At 37.6% G+C, this 19,385-nt stretch overlaps 1 protein-coding gene across 5 annotated transcripts in view; it reads right to left on the bottom strand.

The window, feature by feature from the left end:
• Window positions 1-679: 679 nt before the first annotated feature.
• KITLG (KIT ligand) overlaps window positions 680-19,385 on the bottom strand; it is an 85,559-nt gene continuing 66,853 nt past the window's right edge. For 4 of the 5 annotated variants that reach the window (XM_053896052.1, XM_019446394.2, XM_019446390.2 and 1 more), the window contains 4 exons: window positions 14,715-14,824; window positions 13,691-13,758; window positions 12,652-12,728; window positions 680-5,960 (listed from right to left, as the gene is read on the bottom strand). In XM_053896052.1, coding sequence (XP_053752027.1) covers window positions 12,689-12,728; window positions 13,691-13,758; window positions 14,715-14,824 — 218 coding nt within the window. In that variant the 3' untranslated portion in view covers window positions 680-5,960; window positions 12,652-12,688. The remainder of the gene's footprint in view (window positions 5,961-12,651; window positions 12,729-13,690; window positions 13,759-14,714; window positions 14,825-19,385) is intronic. The other variant, XM_019446391.2, reaches the window with a different exon arrangement.

Genomic DNA, 19,385 nt, shown 5'->3' with positions numbered 1-19,385 from the left:
CTAGGGTATATGGTCCGAAAAGTCAAATACCGACCAGAGGTTAGCAGGATAATGATTTATTGCCTAAACCACATTAGCCACCATGGTGTTTGATCTTGCCATTCCTCTTCTCAGAAACACACAGTGGTTTCCCATGGCCCCTAAGAATGTCTACCCTCCTTGTTGTGACATTCGAGGTCATGCTCTCATCTCTCTGTGTATCTCTTTTTGCATTATATACTCTGGGCGCACTGATTTGATCTGATAGAATAAGAACTTGTATAGCTTCTTGCTTTGGAAGGTGCTGCTCAGACTGGGCCTAATTCTCCTCTGTCAAAATTTGTCTCACCCTTGTAAGTCTTATTAGCCCAAACACCCAACTCCTCCATAATCCCATGTAGTCTATATCCATTCCTCCTTTCTGCATGCTCTAAGGACATTAACTGGACCTCAGCTTTATACTTAGGTAATAACTTCAGTGTGTTTTTATAAATATTATAGTCGTTTTCAGATCTTCTCCCCAACCAAGTTAGAAACCTCTTGAGGTCAAACAGTGTTAACTTTATCTTCTTCGATTACCCTACCTATTTTAGTAACCGATAAATACGTCCATATTATAACAAAATCTAGATTTTAGCTTATATGCTCAACCATTTTTTAAATATGTGTGATAACCTTGATATCAAATGACAAGGCAAACTTATGAGAGTGCATAAAATTCTTTATTTAGAACAATAAAGTATATGTATATATATAATGTAATTTCAAATTCAAACCTGTATAAAAAAGGGTCAGGACATATACCTAGTTTAAAAAGTACACATATAGTATATACACATACACATCACATTTTACAACGTTTTTTATTTAATTACACTTCAGTCATAATAAACTAGAATAGTGTTGACATACATTTACATTACAATATGCAAACTCCAATCTATGAATGAACTAGCAATGTATCTATGCATCCATCTAAATGTTTGAATACTTTTCAAGTCCATCAATTTAAAAAATAGCAACAAATGGACACTATAATCACACATTAATCCTTAGAATATAGGATATTTTTATTGAAAAATTTTGAGCCTTATAGCTGAGAAATCAAGTAGTTGAAAATACTATGTTTTTAAAACAATTTTATTTTTAAAAACATCATAAGGATGTAGTTGGAGATGGCAGTTATAAATTTACAATGCTTAGGAAACATTTTAGGATTATGAATATCCACTTTAAATTATTTCTAAAACATCTTGTTAGGAAATAAAAGTACCATTACTTTATTTGTAACAAAGGCATTTCCAGACTTGTTAATGAAAAGCAGCAAAACCATAATTTGTGCAATAAAATATCATAAATTAACTAGTTAGAATTTCAATGTTTATATTTTAATGCCAATTTTACAAAATAATACTGTTTCAAAGACAAGCTGGCTTACTTTAAAATTCTTATCCCACCTTCTAATTTTAAAATGAAATTTATGGATGACCCCTTTCCAAATGGATTATAAATTATTTTTTGGCACTCAAAAACTTTAAGCATCTTACATTTCTGTTCTAAGCTTTTAATAAAATGACAGCATTTAAATGCTTAATTTGGTGCATTTCCAAATGTTGCACATATCTTACAGTATCTCTTCCTGACTAAAATGCACTTGTGGTTTTCATTCTTCAGAGGTGATCCAAAAATGTTTACTTAAGCAAAGGAAAAAGCCATCTCTTGTGTAAATGGTTACCCAATTCACCCTATAGGAGATTGAATTTTACTTTTACTAATGGATCCTATTTACATTACAAACAAGAATAGCAATGACTTTTCGTGTTCAAACTGATTATTCACAGATCAGAATGGAATATCTCATATGGAATAGTTTCAGATCTATTTTGTTGTCTTTGTCAGTCAGATATCAATAGGTTTCACACCTAAGGTGTGACCTCCAACTTCACCGTAAATAAAACATGGAGATCCAAAGAGAAGAGGTGACTTACCAATATCCGTTAACAGCAGAGAAGTTTCTCACAATTTTTTCCAACATCTGCCTCACTATGCGAAACTGTCTTTTGAAAAATTTCTAAGAATACGTGGGAAATGGCTAAAAGCCCCATATGGGAATTACATTTTGAAACCAAAGCCTAGCTGCAGAAAAATATTGAGATATCCATAAATCATGAATCATGAATGGATTTTTCTGTTAATTTCAAACCTCAGTTGAATTAGAATACCAAAATATGCCACAAAGTTTCCCCGAAGTACTTTCATACTCAATTAAATGTGTTAATTCTTACGAAAAGCAAACACTACATTAAAAAACACATGTTTTCATTCTTCATATACTTAATTCTTTTTAAAGAGAATAGGGTACTTATTCTATTATCATATTGAAAAAAAACTGAAATTTGTCTCTGACTCATTAAAAAATGGCAGTGTGGTAAGCACGTTAGATTATAATACAAAATCCGGCAACACTTTGATATTACTGGGCAGGCACCATTTATCACAGAGCCAGTTTCTTTATAGACTTGTGTTCTACCAAAGAGGTGCAAAGCTTTTAGTATAATTTAGAATCTGCAGACTTCTGAGATCATTTTAAAAGGCAATTTTGGAACATTACAAAAGATATCAGATACATGGCACCAATTTAAAAGGTGATTTCATGATTGATAATATCAGTTGTGAGTTTTCCATGATTTCTGAAGGATATTCAGCACACATATCAGATAAAATAAAGCAAATGTGTGTATGTGTGTGTGTGTATATATATATATACACACACACACATACACATACACACACACATATTCATCTCAAAGCAGATATGACATATAATTCCCAAGCAGCCAGCATCCAAAATCATGTTCAGCCTTTTTCTACTGTTCATGCATTTTACTGAACTTTAGTGTTTTAAAAATTGGTAATTCACGTAACTCTCAATGAACTAATACATTTAATTAGGTAGAATATATCACCCCTTGCCTATGATGCCAGATTTCATAACTTGCTGAATTTGTTATTTAACTCTATTGATTAGGACCATGTCCTTGAGCGTTAAAACCCAGCTCCTGCCTTTGAGAATAAAAGTGCATTTATTGTACTCTCAAGCTCATTAACAGCATTTTCTCATGGCTAAGAAAATCAAAACCATTGGTGAAATAAACTATTAAATTGAGAAGTATCAGTCTTCTCAATCTACACCTGACCTACACACATGACTCATACTAACTTATATCTAGTTTCTTCAAAAAAATCAAAGTCACACACTGAGAGTCAGGTCCTTTCAGCAATTAAACTGATCGCTGGTTTTATTACTAAACGTTTGATCCATGGGATATTTAAGGGCCTGAGTAAGTCAATGCAGCTTCCCAAAGCACCTGGGTTGTATCTTAGAGAAATGACTACCATCTGAGGAAGCCCAGCACTTTAGAGAAGGAAGGGATCGTAGAAATCATCTGGGCTTTTTGGTACAAAACGCAAAAGCCGCTTCACTGGGGTTGTATTTGGATCTTTTAACATGAAGTCCAACTATACTAGAAATTCTTGGACTTTTGAAATAAAGGAAAGCTAGCAGTTTTTCATGCCCTTTTGTATCACTACATTGAAAATGATCATCTGAGGGGGTAGAACATGACAATAATGTTATAACAAGAATTAAATTATAATAGAAAGCTTTGGATCCCTTCATCTGTATGTTCATGATCTACTGAAAGAATCTTAAACCACAAGAAACCATTTCTTTAGTCAGATCTTCGACTATTAAAAAAAATGTCAAGGGAAATTCACAAAATGTCTTACAAGTTTTAGTTTAAAAGCATGGTGTCCATCTTGAGAATTCTTACCAAATTCACTCTTAATACAACAAACGCTGTCACACATTTTAAACAGCAAACTGACATGCGTAACTACATAAAGCTCGCTATTTTAAATTCATAAATATTAATATAGAGTGCCTGATTTTAAATAAATGGATCCCTTAAACTGATAATGGTGATTATATGAGAAATAACTAAAATTTCCTGATTCCTTTCATTCTTATAAAAGCCAAGTAACCTAATTTTCAATACCCATATTACCATGTGGGTGTGGTTTTCTAATCTTAGATACTAAATATAATTTTTAGTTTCTCTCATGATGTAAATTGAAAATGAGACCTTCATACATTCAGCAATTTCTCTTAAGTCCCTTTACATAACTCTGTAATAGTTTTAGAATATAAACATTTCATAATATATTTTGCAAGCACAATTTATACACTCTATAAGTGGTAGGGGAAAGGGGTGCAAAATGTCCTCCTCAGTGACCATGCTGTTCAGTGTTCATGGCTTCTTTGGGCCATAACTCCTTTGGAGAGTCTCCTCTCTGCAAAGGCATCAATGTTTTTTTTAGGGGGTGGTTTGTTGTTGTTTTTTTTTTTTTTTTTTTTTTTTTTTTTACATTTTTATTCAACTTACTTAAACCAAAGCAAACCAAAACAAAAACAACCCAGTTCATCCATTTCTCCCAACCACCCCCATCCCTTGCAACTACCAATCTGTCCTTTGTATCTATGAGCTTGGTATTTTTAATTTTTTTACCTAAAAATTTTTTTTAGATTCCACATATAAGAGAGATCATATGGTATTTCTCATTCTGACCTATTTCACTTAGCATAATGCCCTCAAGTTCCATCCATGTTGTCACAAATGGCAAGATTTCATTTTTAGAGCGGAATCAACTGTATGTATAATACGTGTGTTATACACACACACATGTAACACATTTTCTTTATTCATCTATTGATGGACACTTACATTGTTTCCATATCTTGGCTATTATAAATAATAATGCAATGAACATAGGGCTTATACATCTTTTAGAATGTGTTTTCATTTTCCTCAAATACCCAGATGTGGAACTCCTGGATAACATGGCAGTTCTAATTTTTTTGAGGAAACTCAAAATTTCCCATAGCGACTGCACCAATATACAGTCCCACCAACAGTGCACAGGGTTCCCTTTTAATTCTTATCTTTTTGATAATAGCCATTCTAACGGGTATGAGGGATATCTCATTGTGGTTTTGATTTGTATTGCTCTGGTGATTGATGGTGAGCATCTTTTCATGTACCTGTTGGCCATTTGCAGGTCTTCTTTGGAAAAACATCTACTCAGATCTTCCCATTTTAAGTTAGAGATTTTTTTCTTTTCTTTTCTTTTTTTTTTTTTTTTTTGCTATTATTGTAGGAGTTCTTGGTAGGTTTAGCTATTAGCCCCTTATCAGATATTTGACTTGCAATTATTTTCTCCCATTCAGGTTTTTTTTTTTCCATTTTATTGATGTCATCACTGTTCTACTACAATACTGACTCCCAAGCATGGATAGATCCAGCTAACCATGTCCATTTGTCTAGTGGGAGATAGGTTTATGTCAAGAAGAGACCAAGATCAGACCCAGACCATTAATTAGCAGCTACAAGGCTGACATGTTGCCTACTCCAATCATTTTGTTCCTACTGCTTTCTAAATGTAGACTGGCTGATGCTGTTGAGTTTTTGTTTTTAACATTTTTTCTAGATTCATTTCAGAAAAATTATCCCCACTATACAGGATGAAATCTACTTGCAAAGACCAAGATTACTATGAACTGCAGGTTGTAACTGAAAATAAAGCTATGTGACTTTTCAGCAATTAGACACTTCTGGAGGCATGCAAAATGGTGCATGCAATCGGGGACACGTGCTTTCTCTCCCAACGTCAGTTGCAAGTTCTAAATGAGACCACCAGTCCCCCAGGTCTTTAAAATAGAGTCCTGCTCCATGCAAGGTCTTCTTTATAGATGATTAATTCAGTGCCAGTTTCACAGTAAAACACTTTGTTCCAACTTGTGAATCATCCATATAGAGTCATGGGTAGCAAGAACAGATAAAAATGCAGTCTGTTACTCCAGACAGAATATGAATTTGTTTAAAGCTGCTTCATTTATGAAGCAAACATGAACTGTTACCCGCCTAGAGAGGAAAGAAAAGAGAGAGATTATGGTGTATCTGCTTTCTGCCTTCTTTCCATTCTCAATAGCTGAATTCATAGGACTACAGAATGAGTAATATACTTAAAATACAAGCTTCACTTACACAAGCTACAAGAACTTGACAAATCTTTTCCTAGATGCAATGATTAGTCACTCTCCGTGACCTCCCTGGGAACATTTAACATTATCTGAATGATCTTACTCATTGTTTGACTCTCTCCTCTCATTAAAATGTAAGCTCCATGAGGACAGAGACCTTTGTCTATCTTTTTTCCTGCTGTACTCCAACACCTAGAATAATACCTGGCAGAGGAAATATTCAATAAATATTCCTGGAACATAAGGATGGATGAATGAATACCCAGTGGCCTTCACACCCATTTGCATACTATAGATTGTTTCCATTTGTGGTAAGAGGGTTATTTTGCAGCCTTGAATTTCTCTAGCCAGGCTATGAAAAGGTAGTATATACATAGTGAGGGGAGAGGGTTTTTGAAAGACAAAGACAGTGTCGAGAGAGAAATGCAGTAGCATTAAGGAGACATCAGTGGAGAAGCTAATAAGAGACCATCAACAAACAGCAGCCTTCTGGTCACTGAGCAATGCCAGTATCTTAACTGCTAAGCCATCACTTCTCCCAACTGAGGAAACAGCAGCAGCAAGAGGGCTTTCAATACTGTCAGCCAAGAAAAGGAAGAAATCCTCCATCACATCCGGACAAAGTCTCTGGGGAGGTTCATTTGGCCTTAACATAACTTATACTTGTTGAAACATTAAAGCCAGACATTGTTTCAGTTCTTCAGAGCGGGTGCTAATCCACTGAGCTTTGGACTCAGCTTTTAGATTTTCAACTTTCACATCAAGTCTCTCTACTTACTTAACTATTTTTTTCAAAGATCGTATCTTCACAATATCTTCAATCACCACCACTAAATAACCGCGTATGTTGCTTTTTCTTCCCTACTCAATACCCTTCGTCCTTATTTCCTGACTTCAAATATCTCAGTTTTTAAATATTTGACATCAACACAAAGGTTATATATAAACTGCATAACATTCCACAGTATAAATGGTAAGAAGTGCACTATTTTTTTCTGCTCTCTCTAAATGAATTTACTACAAATTGTACTATGACAAATTATCAAACAGAGAACTCCAGAAACTAGAGAACCTGCATCTGGGAAAAGGATAATTAAATCCCAAGAGGAAAATTAAGAAACAATTAAGAGAAAACTTCAGAAATCCAAAATATATAAGTAGATGATATTTTTTAAATAAGCCTTGATTAAAAAACCAAAAGGGAATCACACAGAATAAAAAAGGATATATTTTTTAAAAAAGGAATAGCTTGAAATTCTAAACTTAAGTAGAGAAGATTGGAAATCTATTTCTAGTTTTGTTCCCAGGTCTCTTAGCAAAGAAAATAAACTTGAAGGTTGACAACAGTTTTCCCATAAAACAAAACAACAATTTTTATAATGATACCCTGGGATCCTTGCAACCACCTCATGAAATAAGCAGGGTGAGTCTTATTATCCCCTTACTAGAACTTGAAAAAACAGGGGTTAAAAGACAACTGACCCATCCAATAACCTACAGCTTAACTATTTGCAGAGCCATGGCCTGAACCCAAGTCTGATCCCTTCTTATCCTCTATGTGTGTGTCCTCAGAAAGAGCTCAAAAGCAAATCCTCTGAAATTCTTAAGAAATATTTGGTAAAGAGTCAGAGATCTTTGGCAAATCCTGTGTGTGCCAAATGATAAAAATTTGACTCAACGTTACCCATATTCCAAATCTAGGATCTATTATCGCCTATCTTAGCCCAGATCTGCAGGAAATGTCCAGGTTGTGTTTCTTTTATGAATCTCTCCACCAGCCTACTTGTAATAAGTTTATTTGAGAGAGAAAGTGGGGGTAAGGGCAGAGAGAGAGAATCCCAGACTGCACTGGCAGCACGGAGCCTCATGCAGGGCTCAAACCCATGACCCATGAGATCATGACCTGAGATGAAATCAAGAGTCGGATGCCCAACTGACTGAGCCACCCAGGACCTCCCAAAATTACTTTCAACACTTACCATGCTGGGGTGTCTCAATAACACTGACAAATGAGTGTCTACAAACTCATGTTATTTACTGTCAACCAAACAGGGCCTTCTCAGTGATGCAGTCCTTCTTCCAAGGTCTCAATTAAAATTCTTTGTAGATGACTCCCAAACCCCAAATCTATTACCTCCAGCCCTGACTGTTCTTTGAATTTCCAGTCTAAGACATTTGCCCCCATCAATATTTATTAACAACTCCTTCTCTTATTTCCTTTTAATGGCACCGCCATCTGGTTAGTCTCATAGGCTCCAAATTATCCTTGAGTACTACCTGTGATGTCAAGCCTCACATTCCATCAGTAACTAGAATGTGTTGATTATTTCACTGCATATCTCCAAACAGATCCATGCTTTCCTATTTCCATGGCCCTCACCCCAGTTTACGTCATCATTCTCTCACATCTATTTGGAAGATTGGCCTCCTAGGTGGACTGCCTGACTCCAGTTCACTGCTTCCATCCATCCGGCCACACCAACATTTCATTACTTTCATAATACTCGGTTTTGAATATATTACTCACATCTTTTTTGAAGCCCTCCCATAGCTCCTTACATTACTCAATAGAGTACACGTCCTGTATTTGTAATTTTTTCAAACTGATGCCCACATCCTTGCTTCTCAGCATTTCAGCCCTTCATGTGTGACCTCCCACTGTAGTCCAACTGTACAAATGGACTCGAACACTTTCTCTGTACTTTTGGCCTCTCTTAGTTTATACCAATTGCAGTGTCTGGATTTCCCCTTCCCTATTGCTATTAAAATGTTACCAGTCATCCAAGATCTAGCTCAGTATAAATGCCACCTCCATCACCTACATGATGAAGCCTTTCTCCTATTGCTAGTGATTTCTTTCTCCTTTCAGATAAAGCAACTGTTTATGGGTGTGCATACTACAGTTCTAAGAGGTCTGTCCATACATATCACCATCTATATCTCTGAGTCAAGGACACATCCTGTACAACCATAATCAGTGCCTTTGATCTCTTATTGCATTTTCCTTGTAAGCTCCTTTCATTGTTTTAACTTTGCAAACTTCTAGTTTGCTTTTAAAAATAGGTTATTATGCATATGTCTTACTTCCTTTGGTAGGCTATAGGCAATTTAAGGACACAAGTAGGCTATATTAAGCTTTGCATCCAACAATGTATCTACTAGAGTGTGCTGAAATCACATCTGTGGGAAGAATTAAGAGTGAAATTTTCCTATAATATACTCTTTTCTTTCTTTCTCAAACTGCTACACACAAGCTAATAAATGAAAAATTCTTGTGGAATGCCACTTATGAATACTTGGCATCAGCTAGTCAACTAAGTCGATTTTAAACTGTTTATATAGATTAGTATATTTTCTCTTAGCACCGGTTTCTTTTGTTTCTAGTTCATTACCTTATATTCCATGTTATTTCCTTGTTTTCAAAATATCAAACCTTTCCTCTTTTCACTTTCCAATTACAGGTTATTTCATTTGAAGAACTAATTATTCCGTTTTTTGTTCTAGTATTCCAATATTTGTCTTCATTTTTTTTTAGCTGGTGAAACTTCCACTTGAGGGAGAAATCCTTGCAATAAATCTGAGTCATTCCCTGTAATTTCCCCTTCCTTGTTAACCAAGAAAATGACTATAATCCAAATCATATCTAATATTTAAAATATATAACAACAACTGCATATTACATTTCTATCTTGGTACTTTTTACTACGGCTTTCTTATTTCTCAGAAAATTTCCTCTTACTGCATCCTATTCTGCTCTCCCAAACCTTTTCCTTCACCACAATCCTCTCCCCAAATTACAAAGTTCTTCATCAGGCCTTAAACCTCTGTTGGTATAGGGACAAGCAAAAGGCTTTTACTCTACACAGTGGGTACTCAGTAAATGGTAACAAATGATACCTACATATTCACACTTTGGAGTCTGCAGATTCATGATGAAACCTGGCTCTTTTGTCTTCCTTTTTCCTATCCTTTCCAGGTCTATTTTTGTTTTTATTTTCATAAATTTTATTCTCATATTATTGCAATTTTCTGAGATTCTCATCTTCTCCATTTGTCCTCCAACAAATATTTATTCATTACTGTATGCACAAAGTAGATGTTATAGAGTTTGGTGGGATTCCAAAATGAAACTCAGAAACAAACCTTGCCCTGTAAGAGCTTATGGTTTAGCAGTGGACACAAAATAACTATAAAAGTAACTGTGAAGTCCTATTAATGTGTTAATATTACATGAGTATTACATGTCATATGACATAGGATTAGAAGGCTATAAATTTGGGAAGTCAGCTTTTTGGAGGTGGTGGTATCTGAGTCTTGGAGAGATTTGCACACCTGATGAGTAAGATATTTATGAAGGAGAATGCCAGTTCATTCCTTATCCATTTCACATTGACTACTCAATAATGTGTGAGGAGTTTATTTCTAAATGATCCAGAGCTTCTTTTTAAACCTAATGTGATTGAATGTATACATGAATAACATTTTACATTTTAAGAAAAATAGTCATTTCTCATGACTATATTTCCCCTTTGGACGCTTTACTTTCCTATTGACCCAAATCAATAAGTTAAATACACACGCACACACACACCTACATGATAAAAATAAGTCCTACTTCACCTTCTTAAAGATTTTTAAAAATTTATTTTATTGAGGTACGAACACTTAATGTGAGATCTATCCTCTTACCACATATTTAAGTACACAATGTAGCATTGTTAACTAGGGGCATAATGTTTTATAGCAGGTCTCTACAATTTACTCATCTTGCACATAAAAAACCCTACTTCAGAAGAACTATCTTCCTTACCAGTGGTTAAACTTTCATTCAGGATTTATTCACTCTGTCATTCAACAAGTATTTGGTTTGAGTCTACAACACATAGGCAACAAGCTGAGTTGCTATGAGGAGATACAGAAAAACAGGCTCAATTCCTATCCCTGAATGTTCCCTGACTAGCAGACATATGCAGAAATTGCTTGACCATGGTTGTTTTCAAATGCCATTTTTTCCCTCCTAAACAGGTGCCCTGGGTTTTCCCATCATAATCCATTCTCCAAACGTCATAGGGCAAATACCACAATTAAAAACCGCATGATTAAAGACCTGTGTGCCAAAACAGGATCCCAGCGATGCAATCCAAAACCAACCAGGACATTACTTGAGCCTTTAAGACTCAATTAACTATTTAATGTGTGGTTTCTGGATGTCTAGCTTAAGGGAACTGAAATGGCAGACAGGAAAGCAACAGTCAGGCTCATGTTGGGGTTGAAGGGCAGAGGAATTATTTTTCTTAGAAAGCTAGGATTTCAACTTGGAGAGTACTGCTCCAGAAAATAAAAAGTATTGAATGAAAGGTCTATTCATTATTTGACAGAAAACATGACCTTAGAGAGGAGGTAAGATCGTGAGCAGGGGGGGGGGAAAGTGCTATTTATGGTTTGGATATGGTGATCCAGAGCACGATTAAAGGCTGAAATGAAGTCTGTGTAATAGCAGGGTTAAAATGTTAGAGAAATAGGCGACATTGTTATTGTATCATCTTATTTGGGACTGTTGGAAAATGTTTTCCAACTATCAGAGTGAGCTCCTGGAGAAGGCAAAAAGCTCTCTGGAGAGAAATCTCTGAATCTGGGACAGAAATGAAACTGGAAGGACAGTGATCTACAAAGAAAAGGCGAAGCTCACCACAGACCATGTATCTCATAACCCCGGAGAGTGGGTGATCTTCTGACCATGAGGGAGGGCAGGGAAAGAACTGAAGACTCAGGAGGATGAGAGGACATTCATACACCACTGTGATCAATGTGTTGCGATCCGGTGGCCGTAACAAAACTAACAGCCAGTTAGCACAAATAGAAATGAGAAGGGCAGAACTGACGTTGGCTCAGGTGGGTGCCATTCAGGGTGCCCTCCCCCTCCCCCACACTAATCCAGGGTCTGCCACTCAGCAGCTGTGAAAGTAGACAGGAGAGGAGGTATGAACATCAGGTATCTGTTTCTGGTGTAGGTTTACTGCATCCTGGCTCTGGACAGTCATGGGGCAGGTGGCCCTTTACCTTGACAACTTTCTTCTCCTGATTTACAAGCTATTTTGATCATTTATCCTTTTCCTTAAGATAGCAAGGAAAGATTTGTGGCATGCACTTGTTTACAGCATCTAACAAATGAGTTGCTTTTTTCTATTACGTTATGGTAGTCACGCCTAACTGAAATTAGTCTTATTTTTACTTCCTCTATTAATATTATCTTATTTTAGCCCTAATTTGTTCTATTTCCCTTGGTTAACTTATTTTCTGGCCTCAAAAATAGTAAACACTTGGCTGTTAATTTTTTGTATCCCTTCCACACAGGATGAATCCAGTAATCAGAACGACTAATCACTGTTTGCCTTTCAAAATGTAAGAACACACATGACTGCATTGTGCACATCTAATTCATTGTAACAGCTTCAGTTACCACACCAACATCAGTTTAATAGTCAACTTAATAAATTTTGTTTCTAAATTTTGGCATCTAAGATTCTGTAGGGTTCTTGCTTAATCTTTCAGCTTAAATTCTAAAAACTTACCAAGGCACAAAAGTAACAGTGTTGATATAAGCCACAATTACACCTCTTGAAACTCTCTCTCTTTTTCTTGCAGCATACTGAAAAACAACAAGAAAAATGCTTATTTGCTTTTGGACAGAGATTCTGAGGTACACCATGATCTGGGCATTGTAAAAGGCAGTTTTTTTTTTTTTTCTGTAAATACAGTAACAAAAGATGGCAAAACCGAGTGGAAAGTTTATCTTCATCAGTAATTCTAAAGGGAAGAAGGAAGACCTCAACACAGTCTTCCCCAAGTTGTTTAAAAAAATTCTCTCTCGCATATGCAAATACACATACTAAACATGCCTATCTGTACTTCATAGGTGTATCTGTATACACGAAGGCATGATACAAGAGAAAGTAACATGCCAAATGAAAACTATAAACGGGGGGTAAATCAAAGTACTAGTGCTGGAGCAATATGGGGTAAGGGAAGTCAAATACATGAAGTATGCAAGAGAAAAGTCACTCAAGTATCCTGACAGTATGCAAGAGAAAAGTCACTCAAGTATCCTGACTAGGAAGTAACCTTATGAACCAGGGTTGCAGGTGGAGTTTAGAAGGGCGAAGGGGAAGATTCTGCCGCAGCTCAGTCAAGACATCATAAAGGGGTGGATGAAGAGGATGACGGTTTCCAAAGCGCTAAGAGACAGACAGAGGAATGAGCGTGTCCTGGTTGCTAGTGTGGAGATGGAGATTATGCACAAGTGTGCCTCCAGAGCCCCATGACGGGCAGTTTAAGCAAGATTCTGCTGAGTACAGAAATAGAGCTGAGACAGCCACTATTGATACCTTAAGAGGAGTCACGAAGACGACGTGAAGGTATATTCTATAGGGAAGCAGAGATGTAGGACTGAAGCAAGTGTGAGAGGTAGGAAGTGTGGATAAAGACTACAGATATGCATTGGGAGCTACCACTGAGAGCAAACAACTTGTTAAAAGATGTATAAGCACGTGCAGGGCAAGTGAAATGGCAATGTCAAGCCTACTTATGCACATATTTAGCAAAACAAAATACCTTATCTCATTATCCTCTTCGTTAATCTGTATATTTTCAACTGTCCTTGTGAGATTCGGTTGTTTCTTCTGGGAAAAGAACAAGGACATAGATTGTAGAAACATCAACGGACAGTATAATATTCAAGAGGTAAATGGTCTCTACTTTGATCTTTATGTCAATAACTCCAACATCAGGGTTTTGTTTCCCAGCATGTAGCATGTAAAATATTTCTACAATAAAAAGTTATGAAAAATGCACCGTATTAGCGACTTAACATTTTCAGGGTGCTGGAGGTGAAAAAGCAACGAAGAAACAGAAAGATTTAAATGGTAATCAAATTCAAAAGACATTTCAAAAAGTTGAGTCGTAATGATTTAGCACATTTTAAAATCTGAGACAGGTTTCTGTAAGAAGAGAACAAAAGAAGACAAATCCAAAATAGCAGATAATACAAATGACATTTCTGTTTGGCTTTAAGTGCATCATATGTTTTTCAGTCTATTTCTTCCTTTTTACGTTTAGTTCAAGCTATTAAAACCAGTTATCATTTCTTAGGTGTACATTTAAAAACAATTTTTTTAACATTTCTTTATTCTTGAGAGAGAGAGAAAGAGAGAGAGGGAGGGAGGGAGGGAGGGAGGGGCAGAGAGGCAGAGTGTGAACAGGGGAGGAGCAGAAAGACAGAGAGAGGGACACAGAATCCTAAGCAGGCTCCAGGCTCTGAGCTGTCAGTACAGAGTCCGACGCGGGGCTCGAACTCAAGGGCCATGAGATCACGACCTGAGCCAAAGTCGGATGTTTTACCGACTGAGCCACACAGGAGCCCTTTAGATATACATTTTCAGATAGAGGGGTTTTCTCCAAAGCATGATAAGGAATGAGGGCAAAGCCTTAAGATTTAGATTTTATTGAGACTAAATTAAGGTAGGATCTTTTCTCAGAAAAGGGGTGGCTTGTTAATCATTTATGTAAATGTAGTATGAGCAAATACACATCTGAAGTTAAGTTTTGATCAAGAAATAAAAAGAGTAGCAACCCTTACCTTCCAGTAGAAGGCTCCAAAAGCAAATCCAATTACAAGAGAAAAGCACGCTGGTAATGCCATGACTGCCCATTGTATGCTGGAGTCTTCTATGGGATTTGTGGCCTTCCCTGTAAGGAAAACAGTACAGTGGTGAACACGGCATATCCATGCTAGTGGTTTGCTCTCATGCTGTGTGTGGTTGACCCCACCTGTTGCCATAACGTACTCTTGACCTATCTCTGTTTGGAATATTTGGAAAACTGGTTTTTCTGCTGAGCCTTGTTTTGGGACAGCAATACAAGTCCGTGTCGTCTCCAAAATACGTACGAGGAAAAAGAAAAGAAAACCCACAGAAGGTTATCTGACTTGGTTAATGTTGACACATATGGACCACAGACGACATTTTCCTAAAAATTATTTATACTATCAAGGAAATCTAAAACCTTTTCACTTTTTCACTCGTGACATCTTGCCAAGAAATTTTAGAGGACGTGTTGCATTCTGGATCAAGGTCGGTATGCATTATGCTGTTTGGCCTGCTGCATATATTAAGTCATTAAATATACTTTGTGGTTAGGGTCCTTTTAGGTACCTCACCCTCAGAGTCATGGCATTGCCTCACCACATCTCCGGTATACATTTACTGCACGCCAGAGAATGCCCAACACGGTGCTAAGGACTAAAGGTTTAATTTTTCAGACTTACATTGGAAAGCCCCAGAGTACCAAACACTAAGAATGGTTGAAAGAACCAGTGTCCTCTCATTGCTTACTCTAAATAAAGTAACAGCGCGAGAGAGAAAACGTGTGAGATTAAATTGGTCCTCCTCGGCTTTGATCCTGCTTGGCAGAATGATCGATGAATTAAACAAAACACATCTCCCACAAGGGTCTCTTCTCCTGTATCTCCTTACAAGGAACAGCTTAGCTGTTAGAACACACGGACACACATGCCAACTGGTGAGAGTCAAACCTGAAAAGTTTTATACATTTTCAGCAATTATAAGAACAAAATGTAAACTAATCCAAGGTAAAGTGACCATTTGGGGCTATAATATTGCGCAAGATCTGGGTTACTGGGTCAGCCTACGGTCACCTATTTAACATATTAAGTACCTAAAGTATATAATGTAAAAGAACCAAACCACTGTTACGTGTATAAACATTTATAAGGAGAAAATGAACTTACAGATTTAACCTGAGAGGCAAGAAACAAATGCGATCTACTGCAGGGAGAACAGGAATTGCCCATTTCCCCACCATTTGTAAACTGGGAGCAGGAAGTTCAATTCTAGGATTCCTGTTTCCCAAAGGCTCTAATAGGAAGTTCGTGTGTGTGTGTGTGTGTGTGTGTGTGTGTGTGTGTTAAGGGGAGGGTTAGTGAGTCATGGGTACCCCTTACACATAAGGAACAGGGAGACTATCTGGATAGGGAAGTGGGGTCATCCATCCTGAATCACTTCCTTAAGACTCAACTACTGTATCTTCTGGCCCATCCCCCATCCTACAGCCCCATGGGAAAGAAGTTTCAGGAGTTTTAAAGTGGAGTTCAACATGAATTCTTTCAGCAAAGTAAGCCAGAGTTACAAAATGGGATTTGGTAGAATTGAAGTAGTACTACTGTCATTATGATAATATAGCTATTTTAAGGGTTACAGAAGATTATGTGTACTAGTCTGGGATTTGACTACCATTTATAAAAGAGTTTTCTCTCAGAAAATGGATTCAGAGTTATAAGCAATTTTTGCCATTTTAGGCATTTTAATATCACTGTCTGTAAATAACTTGGCTATTTGTGGTTGCATTCCAGTAACAAGTTTGATTTCTCCCAGGGGGCCACTCTGCTATGGCCCACAGTGTCTATTGGGACTGCTGTGTAGTTATGACAGATTTGACAAGGTGACGTCCTGGAGGGATCCCCTAATGAAGGTATACAGAGAGAACAGAGGAAGCTTCTGATATTTTTGTCCCCCGACTCCAATGGAAAACTAATGAGCCAGGATGGTGCTATGGAAAATTCCATTACGTATGTTTGGGTAGCCAGATGCCCTGGAATCAAGGCAGCCAAACACCCTGTTTTTCCCCTTCTTTCAAAAAGCCGAATCTTGAATTGAGCCCTTCAGAGCACAGGAAGGACCAGGCCCACTACAGCAACAAGCAGAAGCAGGCTACTAGAGAAAGAGGCATCCTGGGATTCCCCACTCACAATCTTTCTCAGGTAGGACGGCCCCTAAAGAAGGTGTTCCAAACAAAGCCATGCTGGAGGAGAGATCTAATTAAAGAGAACTCACCTCACGCTTCCAGAGTATTGTGACTTTTTAACCATTTTAAAAGTCCTTCCCCTCCCTGCTCCAGGACTTTGGCCCCAAAGTCTTATCATCTAAGACATAGAAGCAATCCACTTGCCGGAGGGAGGGGCCTGGTAAAGACCGGGAGGAGAAAGGGACCAGGAGAACTGAGAGCTTCACCTTCTTATGGGGTCAATGTTACCTTGCTTTTGTTATTTCTCATTAATGCAAAGAGCTTAAGAGCCAGCCTTTGGTTCTCTCCATTGATACTGCCATCCCTCTTGCAGAGAAAGAAAAAGGATGTTGTAAGAAAAGGCTTGTTCACACCTTCATAGTTTGGCTCCCAAGAATTTCTATTGCTGCTATCTATGTGGGATCAATGAGATTTGAACTGTCTGCCTCAAGGCCCATATGGTGGGTGTCTGGGGTCAAAGCCCAAGCTAGTAACAAGGCTTTGCTTTTAGTAAAGATTGTTCCAGAAAACTTGTGAGGTAAGGGGGCTCATCTGGACAGGATTTGAGTAATCCCAAATCCCTGGGTTGTTGTTATAATGGTTCTCTCGTTATTATGAAAAGGGTCCATTGTCCAAAATTTATGGGAACTGATTTGTTTGGTTTGACTAATAACACACAACATCTGTTCAAACACAGGACACAAAAAACTGCGCTACAATTTTGCTGAACTACTATTTCGAATGATTCTGCTTATGGGCATCACCATGTCTGTGAACATGGATCTCTTGGTGCTTAGAAAACCTGTAGCTCAGTCTCCCTCCATGATTCAGATTCAAAGCTCACTGTAGGCTTGCCACATTTACTGACCCACAGGCTTGGTGTATCTGACAATTCTAACAATTAATGATGAACACATACATAAGGCATTGTGAGAAATAAGCCCACTGGCCCAATCAAAGGAGGGACATGGAGACTCGGAGCATAGTGAAGTGAGGCTTTAATCAACGTTCTTGCAAGACTGGGTGTCTGAGGGACAGGCACGCTCAGGGAAGTTGCGGCAAACCATTTTTTTCCTAGCATGCAAGTCCTTCCTCTGGTTCCTCATTGGCTGAGTAATAGAGGTTACCGCCTGGGACACAGACAATGCCTATGGCCCATGTCAAGCAGAAAGCAGTCTGACTGGAACAAATGTACATTCCCTGAGGTGACACAGAGACTTTCAGTCCCTCCTCCCTTTGCTCTTTGGCACATGCTCATTGCAAAGCCTGAAAAACAGAGAGGGTAAGAAGAACCAGGAAGTGAAATGTCTAAGGGTTTGGGTTTCCATTGTGTGTGTGTGTGGGGGGGGGGGGTCCGTACTTATTTCCAATAGGTTGTAAACCTGTTAACTAGAGAGCACAGCTTTTTTTTTTTTTTTTTTTAATGTTTATTTATTTTTGAGAGAGACAGAGACAGAATGAGAGTGGGTTAGGGACAGAGAGAGAGAGAGAGAGAGGGAGACACAGAATCTGAAGCAGGCCCAGGCTCTGAGCTGTCAGCAGAGCCTGATGCGAGGCTTGAACTCACGAGCTGTGAGATCAAGACTTGAGCCACCTAGGCGCCCCATGCATAGATAGCACAGCTTTTATTTGGTACTTCTGAAAATACTGCCCTTACTTCTCACAGGCAAGGCTCCAAGTTCATGTGTCTTAACACATTTAAAACCTCACAGAAACCTTCTGAAGGAGGTATTATTATCCTTCATTTGACTGGCAAGTCCAGAGAAATTAAGTAACTCACCCAAGGTCACACAGTTATCCAAGGGCTAATGCTGGGATATAAGCCCAGGAGGTCTGACTCAAAGACTCTCTTTTTAGAAGATGTATAAGGTAATGTCAAAGTAAGAATTTCTTCCAATATTCTTCTCAAATACTGTCTGCAAGGATCTTAAACATCCTTTTAGCTTGGTATATAAAGTTAATTACTTTTACTGTGAAAACCCAATTCCTTTTGGGTAACTTGAACACTTTTATAAGGGAGAATCATGGGATAATACAAGATATGAGAGGACACTCATCTCTCAGGACTCCTTCATAGACTTTGGTCTTCCGGCTAGCATGGCCACTTTTTGATTCTTATCCTGAAAACTAGTGTGATCACTTCAAATTTCTCTGGCCATATTCCCCCCAAAAGTCTTACCTCCTTTATGCTACAACTAAAAACATTTACATACTTCTATTATGATACATATTGTAATCCATACATGGTATATATGATAAAATACTATGAGTATTTTATGTATGTATGTGTCTTTTAGAAAGATGTAAGCTCTACAAGAGCTAGTCTTTGTGCATGGCTATCTAAGTGCTATATTGATGAGTGACATCTGACAGCAGCAAATTATGCAAGATCCATATTTTTTACAAAAAAGAAAAAAGAAAAAGAAAAACAAAAAAGAACACTGACCAT

The sequence above is a fragment of the Panthera pardus genome, unplaced genomic scaffold (assembly GCF_024362965.1).
Source record: "Panthera pardus isolate Hobbes unplaced genomic scaffold, ASM2436296v1 HiC_scaffold_6, whole genome shotgun sequence".
Lineage (NCBI taxonomy): Eukaryota > Metazoa > Chordata > Mammalia > Carnivora > Felidae > Panthera > Panthera pardus.
This window is presented reverse-complemented; position numbering and strand designations above follow the sequence as displayed.